The 9024-nt window shown below is 44.9% G+C and overlaps 1 protein-coding gene across 3 annotated transcripts; it reads left to right on the forward strand.

Annotated features, from left to right (window-relative positions):
* Positions 1-403: 403 nt before the first annotated feature.
* LOC139334081 (uncharacterized) lies at positions 404-8420 on the forward strand. Of its 3 annotated transcripts, none has more exons than XM_070966828.1 (7): positions 404-677; positions 2896-5829; positions 5925-6120; positions 6260-6358; positions 6452-6695; positions 6804-6920; positions 7883-8420. In XM_070966828.1, the coding sequence occupies exons 2-7, from the start codon at positions 3269-3271 to the stop codon at positions 8044-8046; spliced, it is 3381 nt and encodes a 1126-aa protein (XP_070822929.1). In that variant the 5' UTR covers positions 404-677; positions 2896-3268; the 3' UTR covers positions 8047-8420. The 3 variants fall into 3 exon arrangements, with proteins under 3 accessions (XP_070822929.1, XP_070822928.1, XP_070822927.1); XM_070966827.1 differs by lacking the exon at positions 404-677 and adding an exon at positions 1314-1671; XM_070966826.1 differs by lacking the exon at positions 404-677 and having other exon boundaries at positions 2624-5829.
* The last annotated feature ends 604 nt before the right edge of the window (positions 8421-9024 follow it).

Below are 9024 nucleotides of genomic sequence, written 5' to 3' on the forward strand. Positions count from 1 at the left end.
CATCAACAAACAAACGGTAATGATAAAGAGACTCTACCCTGACAGAAATCCTGTAATTTCAAGCTCTAACAGTCTCATAAAATAAAAGATGCACACCACTAAACTGCTCAATTTTCACATTCTTGCAGTTTATTTTTGTGTTGCTTGACACTGAATTGCCTGTCATTATTTATATCCACTGTGCAGACAGATTAAATACCATAAACTGCCCTTTCTCACAACACTCATGCTGTATCCTACATGGGACTGAATGAATTTAGAGAACCAGCATGAGAGTGTGAGAAGGACAGTCATTTGCATCTATCCTGCAGAGACACTGAGCGTCTTTCTTCTGTCAGGGACAAGGGTGGGAGTCTGCAGAGTCGCACTGGAGCTATTTACCCCTACTCACAAAGTTATCTCTGTCCTGAGAAGACCATGCAACCTACCAGACCTCTGTCTGTATGGCTAATCATTGATTGGATCATTGGGCTCGTAAGAGTTGACCGAGGATCAATGTTTCTGACTCAGTCTGTCTGACGTTTGACAGGCACAGAGAGACGTTGAGACATCCCCTCTTTGACGCTGCAAACATGCTGATTTGATAACCACAGTTTCCTTTGTCTCAACGGAAGACAGTTGCAGGTGCATGCAAAAGCAGCAGTAAGAACATGAGCCTCTACACAACAACCAAAACTGTAAGTACTGCTATTTTATATAAGTCTATGTCTGCTTTCTACTCTGCTTGCTCTTTGTGCATCTGTCATTCAAAAGTCTGTTTGCTGACCCTCCCACTCTGCAGAATCCAGTTTCCCCACAAGCAATACTTCTTCTACTTCTGTGTGCATAAAACCATTCTGCGTTCTCAGATACCTTTCAGTCGACATTACAGTCCCACAGAAGTCTGTCTCCAATGCAGCTTTGTTTTGTTGAACATATGTCATACAAGAGGTGTGCTTTTAGCAATATTTACCCCAGCTGGTATTTATGGGTTTACGTGAGCTCTTTGTGCTCTCTGGTCCCAATTAAAGGTGCTCTGTTATTATGTATTTTGATACCTGCTCAGGCCGGATGATCAGACTCAGGTTTGCCCGAGGTGGGGTGATACTACAAGTCTGTGTCGGGAAATGTCATTCTTGTTTTTCGTTTCTCACAGTTGTCTGAACTGTATCTCTTCTCCCTTGAGCTATGAAATGCTGATGTGAGATGGAGTTTGAATATTTTGCAGGGCGTGTATGTAAGCATACAGAGAACAGCAGAGTGTGTGTGTGTGTGTGTGTGTGTGTGTGTGTGTGTGTGTGTGTGTGTGTGTGTGTGTGTGTGTGTGTGTCTGCGTGCGTGCGCCTGCACTCCCTGTTGAGCCATTTAGTGGGTGACACATTGAACCGTAGTCAGGAATGCTACCCTGTGAGAAGAGGAAAAGAGAGAGAAAACAACAATGGGAGGGGGAGGAGAGAGAAAGAGAGACAGACACAGAGAGTGAGCGAGAAAGAGGGAGGACGAGAGGATAAACCAGTGTGGCAGGTTTGCGTCACTGTACACAATCCATCATGCAAAGCTGATGGAAAGAGAGGAAGACAGAGAGAGAGAGAGAGGAGTTAAGAGCTGATGTCATGGCAGAGCGACGTCTTCATCATGAACCCGTGTCAACACAGTGTTCGAGGACAAGTACAGAAGACACACTTGGAGAAGGTAAGGTGCCTGAGGAAGTGGATTAATGAGCTAATTGTGTGTGTACTGTTGTGTTTTACTTGCCGTTCATTTGGAGTTTGAAGTAACCTGTGCAGTGTTGCCCTGGTTACACAGATGGGAGGCTTTGTGACCTAGCAGAACAGGTGCGTCTGTAAACCGACACTCACACTCACCTGCACTGGAAAGCACCACGGCGACAAGCCTAGACTTCATAAAATGCCTCAGACTTCATAAAGTGCTCATGTAATTACACATGCATCTAATCCCCGTATCCTGTTTTATGTGTACAGTAAATCAGCAGCTTACTGTATTTCTGTTTAATGCCAATAACTATGATTGGATCCGAATTCTGGCTTGTTTTCACTGGATTACTGACGTGTGTTGTGTATGGCTGTGAACTCTGATGTCCCAGATGAGCCATTGTCCATGTTGTCCATCTTATCTGATCTTTCACCTGAATCTGCTGTCATGAGGTGTCAGTGTCTTGCATGGACTCTATGAGACTGATACGCGTCGCACAGAGACTAATTGTGGCACTTTAATGCATTGTTTTTGCTGAGTGGATTGCTGTTAGGTGAGTTTTTCCAGTTTTTGGTTCAGGTTTAGCTGACGCTGACAGGTAGTCATGAGTGTGTTGCTTGTGTAAACAGCTGTTATGATATGTGAGTACAACAGAGAGCATTATCTTCATCCCACTGTTCTGTGAATGGGTTCATTGACTCAGGGTGAGGGGAATGTCATGAGGGGAGGGATGTGTTGCAAAGTGACATAACTCACAGAGGTTTGAAATGCCTATACTGAAGTGTCTTTAGCTCTCGCATTCTCACTGCAAAAAGCTACGTTTAAGTAAAAATATCTAAAATCAAGGTGGTGTGACAAGATATATCTTCTTAACAGGCTTGTTTCAAGATTATTCCCCTTAATTATCTTAATGAGACATTAGAATGTCGTATTTTATTAGTGGTTCTGCTTAACATTAACTAGAATTTCCAGAATTATCTTTCCTTATCTCTTGTGCTAGTTTTTTCAATTATCATTTCCACATCTTCTCCATCCACTGTCCACTTTGTGTTCCTCTTTAACATGCTGTGTTCGCTGTCCTCAACCACTCTATGATTCTGTTTGACCATTTTGAGGAGCCAGAGCGACCACAATCCACATATCACAACATTCCAGCCTGGTCCATTCTGAGGATGGAAATTTGTTCTTTTTTATGTCTGGCAGGCACCGGGAGCTGTTCGCTGAAGTCGTGCTTCGGAACTGAAGGCTGAACAGAACAACACAAAATCAAATACAGGAGCCCAGAGGAGTCATCTCTTCTAGACCACAAAACAGCGAATCATCAGGAGCATCACTGAAATATCAAACTTCTTAATGCAGGATTTGTTTCTGTGCAAGAAACTAATGACAGGACTGTGACTGTGCCACTGTTTCACTTTTAACACACTCTAAACTGCAGTATTCAGACAAACTGCTTCCAGATTTCACTCTGAAAGACAGTTGCTTGGAATCCCTTAAATATCAAGTTCACTCTTTGGCTTTCTTTTTGGGATTTGGCACTTGACAGGCAGTCATTAACTTTGTTTACTCTCAGACAATGGACTTGTCCTTGCTCCCTACTCCAGTGAACGAGGACAGCAGGCAGAGGACAGGAGCACGCTTCACTGTCCGCTCAGCTAACTCTCCCTCATACAGTCTCATTCGCAGACCAGGTGTTAGGAAACCCAGAGGTCTTTTAGAGGAGGAGAAGGAGGATGCTCAGGAAGTTGGACAAAGAGAGAGATATGTGATGCACACTGGCACATATGGCACGAACAAAGAGGAGGATCACACAGTCACTGGTTACCAAGCCAGGACTGGGAGTCACAGCAGTGTCAAAGGTCAGTGTGAGGAGAAGGAAACATCAGGCCATAAAATGTCTACCAAACCGAACCAGAATGACCCAACAGACAAAACAGTCACAGAGTCTGGTGCTGACAGAAGTGGAAACTGTAACCCAGCATCTGAAAGCTGTGGCAGGACAGATTTGAGGAGCAACATCCAGCCAAGTAGAAGTAACAGTTTAGATTGGAGAAAAGGGGAAAGAAGCCCAGACTGGGTTAAAAAAGCTGACATGTTCACGTCGTCAACCAAAAGAGGAGGGGACGCCAGTAAATGGCTTGGAGACTTGGATGAAAGACGGACAGGAGTTGAAGGCATGAGGGGCAGGGTGATGTCTTCAGTACAGACCTATAACGCTGCAGGTACAAGCAAAGATGTTCAAGGGAGGAGCTCTGTGAGTCACGTGAGTCAGCCGTTGGACAGGGCCAGCAGGGGTCATTCTCTCCCCTCCAGGTTGAGGTCCCAGTCTGGACCTAGCTCTGGAGTCAGAGGGACAACTTCTTCCTTTGAGCCCAATGCAGGTCAGAGTATACTGGAGCGGATAGAAAAACTCTTTGAGTCTGCCGGTAGGGACTTCTCTACCCCTGTAACCTCCCATCACAAAGAAACAGCCGCAAACATCTTCACTTTGCCACAGCAGAGGTCATATGAGAGGGCAGCTGGGGGAACCTTCCCCAGGCGGTTCTCATCAGAAGAGAAAAGCAGCCCTAGTCCAATGCAAAGGGGGGAGTCAATCGCCTGGACACAAAAAGACACCAGGGAGGGATTGTCAGGAGGACTGTGGAAAAGACAGACCCAGGGCAGGTATTTAGAAGAAAGTGGAGTTCACTGGAGTAGAGGGTTAGAGGAAATTGGCACGAGGTCTCTGGATAGAGCGAGGAGCAGGCACACTATAGCAGCTCAGATAAGATCTGCAAGAGCTGCAGGAGAGATTACTGCACCTCCTCAGCCAAGCACCTGCTTACGAGAGGAGAGGTCGGTTTCTTTCAGAGATTCATTTGGAGCGAGAGAGAGGAGAGTAAGCGGAAGTAAGGATGAGGGAAGGGTGAACCACGGAGAGGAAAAGAGTGAGAATGATGGAATAAATCGGACACTGAGAGACAGAACTGGATGGCTTGTATGGCAGGAAAAAGAGAAAGAGACAGACGGAACAAAAGGAAAAACAGACGTGAAGAGTAGCAGCACTGATGACGTGTTTGAGTCAAACTCACAGAAAATCAGAATGAAAACAATCGAGAGGAAGACGTTCCCAGACATGCTGTCCGTCCCCTCTGCAGCCAGTGTGAAAAATAAGATCAGTCAGTTTGAGGCTCTGACACAGAGATCCCAGGGTTTGGCTACAGGACAAGTCCTGACGCCCAGACGGGCATTTTCTGTGCCAACACAACTCAGCAGGGATTATGATGGAGTGAAAAATAACGGGTCAGCAAAAGCAACAAGTGGATTGAGAAACAAGTGTGAGGGATTGAAAGAGGGAGAGGAGGCAGGTGAGAAAACAGAAGAGAAAGGAGGAAGGAAATGTGGGTCAGAAAGGTCATTATCAGTGGATGAGGTTGGACTAAGATCAGGGAGGAAAGGCAATGCTTTGGTTGAGAATGAAAGAAAAGAAACATCCAGCAGTTCTGCTGACGGTTTTGAAAGACATTCCAGACTTAAGAGAACACTGGAAATCCCAGTAAATGGAGGAGCTCAAAGACTCCATAGACAGTTTTACATAGACGAGACAGATTTCTCCAAAGTCTCAAGCCCCGAGGAGGCCAGCAACAGACCGCCATTCTCCATACCGTCCAACTCCACTGACACTGGTGCGCAGAAAACAACACCTTCACCTGTTAGTGATGAAGACAAGACACCAACAAACACTCCCAACCGCTCACCCCTTCTGTCGCCTAATGCCCAACTGGAAAGCACCACTCCTATTGCAGACAGTGGAAATGAAAGCACTTCTGTCCTCACACGAGCGGCCGAAGTGCCTGAAAGACATTCGCCACCTCTCTCTCATCCCCTCGCCACTTCATCTCACAGCAACCTCCCAGATCTCATCTCTCCAGATGTCAATACAGCCCATTCAAATAGGCAGAAGCAGGTGTTGGACCTGAATGCCTGGGTAGCTGGCTTGAAGTTTAAGGTCTGGAATGATGATGAAGATGGTTATGAGGATGATGATGAAAGCACACAGAAGGATGAGGATTCAAACTATGATTCAGACTCTGGAGAGTCCTCGGTGACCATCACTAGTAACATGAGCCAGTCAGATCGCAGGAGCTTCTGTGTCAGGTGGGTACTGTTTACATGATCAGATTTCTGGTTTGATGGAGCTGTTCCTTCAAACAGTTTTTTACCTCCAGAACTCTCATCTTTCCCCCCTGTAGCCTTTCAGACCTTTGTAACTTTGCTGGAGTTGACTATGAGTCAGACAATGACAGTGATGAGTGGCAGTCTAGAGGCCGCCGGACCGCCTCGCTGAGCTCCGACATGTCAGCTCTGTCCTGTGTGTCTGTGCTGCCCAGCGAGGAGCTCGACAGGCTGCTGGAGGATGTCAGGAGCCTGGGAGACAACAACCTGCAGGTACAAACACCTCAGTAACTTTTTACACTCTGCTGTGGTTTTGAACTTGTGGTATTGAACCAACACGTCTCTACCGCTGCAGTTTAAAAAATATTGTGAAAATTGTATTCCTCATTCTTTATACCTTTCCTCCTTGCAGGACTATGACGACGTGCAGGTGGTGGTTCTCCATAAGGAGGTGGGAGTGGGACTGGGCTTCAGTGTGGCAGGGGGTGTGGACCAGAACAAGCCAGTCACTGTAAGGAACTACCTGCTATATCCAGAAAGATAAAGATAACAAAGATAACACATTGTCCTCAGACTCTTCATTTAACTCTTGATGTCTTCACAGGTTCACAAGGTGTTTCCCGCAGGTGTCGCAGCCCAGGAAGGCTCCATAAGGGAAGGGGACCAGGTCTTGTCAATCAATGGCACATCACTGTGTGGCTACGTCCACTGGGAGGCCCTGAGGGTCCTGAGAAGAGCAAAGACTCGGGATTTGGGGGTGGTGGTCCTGAGGAGGGGAGGAATTAGCAGTGGCTGTAAAGGGCAGACAAATCATCCTGGTTCAACGCAGACTCAGTTCACTGAGACAGGTGAGAGGACAGACTTTACCAGAGGTCTGAAAAGACATGAGGCCTAAATCTGCAGCTTGAAGTGATCAGCTGTATCTGTATGTTTTCCTGTCTTTCCTGCTCTCTCAGGTCAGCGTCTGTGTGTGTGTCTGGAGAAGAACAGCAGGGATCTGGGCTTCAGCCTGGAGGGAGGTATAGGCTCCAGTCTGGGGAACAGACCACTCACTGTACAGAAGATCTTCCAGGGTGAGAACTGAAGCTCTGTGTTTTAGACCTCCATAGAGAAATGCAAAGATCTGATCATTTAATGTAAGATTGAATAAGTAATACAGTTGATGACCAAAAGGATGTAGACATCCAGACATGTATGCATATGTAGACACCTGAACATTATACTCATATATGATCGTTGACATTTCATTCCAAACTCGGGGGTGTTAGTATAACATGTTTAACAGCCTCCACTGTTTGAAAAGTCTTTACTCAAGTTTTTGGAACCTGGCTGCAGGGATGCACAAGTTAGGTCAGGCACAGACATTGGCTGACAAGGTCTAGTTTGCTGCTTTCCAGTTCATCCCAGAGGTGTTCGGACAGGGTTGACGTCAGGTCACCCTGCAGGCCACTGTTCCAAACCAATGTCAGAAACCCATGTTTATGGACCTCACTTAATGCACACGATCGCAGTCATGTTAATACAAAAAGGATATAATTGTATGAAATGTTTGCTGCAGCATTAACATTTTCCGTTATAAACTCTTAAAATGTCCCAGACTGGTGTCCACTGACAGCGTAAAGTGTAAAATTTAGTAAAATTAATGTAGTATGAGCAGATGGACTTTTGAACTAGATTTGCATATGATTGTAGTCATTTTATCTCATTATAAGCAACTAGATTTTCAGATAATCGTCTAAATTTCTGCCTCTTCACATGACTAATAACATTTTTAAATAAACGGTTCACTGTAAAGTCAGGAGAGATGATGTGATTATTGCCTGTTGCCTACTGCAGTGTTGATCCAGATATTCTTTGTGAACAGCCAGAAAAGAGAAAGACACCAGTTTTGTTCCTATAGGTTAAATAAAATATGTCATGACTATATTTAAATGCTATCTGCATTACCTTTACATCATGACTGCTTCATGTTGACCTCTCTTTTTTATGCAGACATGCTCATTAAAGCCATATATTCAATGTTTCCTTTCCTTAGGGGGTCCTGCTGACAAGGTGTGTCCTAGTGATGAGGTCCTGGAGATTGGGGGTGTGAGTGTGGTGGGGATGAGACGCCTGGAGGCCTGGACTTTGATCAGACGACTGCCACCTGGGCCTGTAGACGTGGTGCTACGTCGCCCTCTTAAAAATCTGGAAACATGAGGAGGGGCTTTGTGAAGCACAGTCAAGCTAAGTGACTGATGACGGACAAGAAACTAACGTTAAAACGTCATTATAACAAAGTCCAAAGGAATATACTCGGAGACCACATCAAAAGTGTGTATGTTTCTCTACTTTAGCTGCAGGACTTTATCTACCTCAAGGCCTGGGATTTTTCCTTACCAGCCATAATTCTAATTCTAATAATTATTAACCATAATTAAAGTGCACTGATGGCTGTGAATCAACCTTTGAAACAGTTTCTCTGCCCAGTTTAAAGCTAGTAATTTGGCACCTGTAAATTAAAACACATTGTAATATATTTTGAATTGAAGCTGCATTTTGAGTTTCTACTGCTTTTTAATAAATTTTACACTAAAACCAATGCTCCTCATTCCCGTGTCCAGCAGAGGGAGACAGTGTGGCATGATGTTATCTTTCTACGGGGAAAGATATCTGTCCTTTTGTATGGTACCAAAAAGTGATACTCTTCAAAAACAGATGTGATAGGATGTCACTAGGTGGAGATGTCGCTTTAAGGTCTCCACACACACCGAGATAGTCTTCACTTCGCTTTTACTCAGATTTCAAATGTCAAAATATAGCCTGCCGGTCTGTTTGCTCATGAAACAGCAATAAAAATGACAAAAATCAAAGCATTTCCACATGTGAGGACGCACTACTGACTGAAACAGTCTTTTTCTCCACAATATCTTATCTGATATCACACATTTTTTCACACCACTGTCATGCTTCTCTCTGATTAGCAGTAATATGGATCTTGACCGCTACACAGCAATGATTTGGGTTACATAATCCATTAGGAGTCCAAAGTTCACTGAGAGGGGACATGGTGACATCTTGCTCTCCCATAATGAGAGAGGGACTTCACTTCAATAATCTTACTTAACACTGGCCAAGGAACGTTTCACCACACCAGTGATAAACATCATTTGTACATTTGTCTGCCTTCTGTGGCTT

Source organism: Chaetodon trifascialis, chromosome 7 (assembly GCF_039877785.1).
Source record: "Chaetodon trifascialis isolate fChaTrf1 chromosome 7, fChaTrf1.hap1, whole genome shotgun sequence".
Taxonomy (NCBI): domain Eukaryota; kingdom Metazoa; phylum Chordata; class Actinopteri; order Chaetodontiformes; family Chaetodontidae; genus Chaetodon; species Chaetodon trifascialis.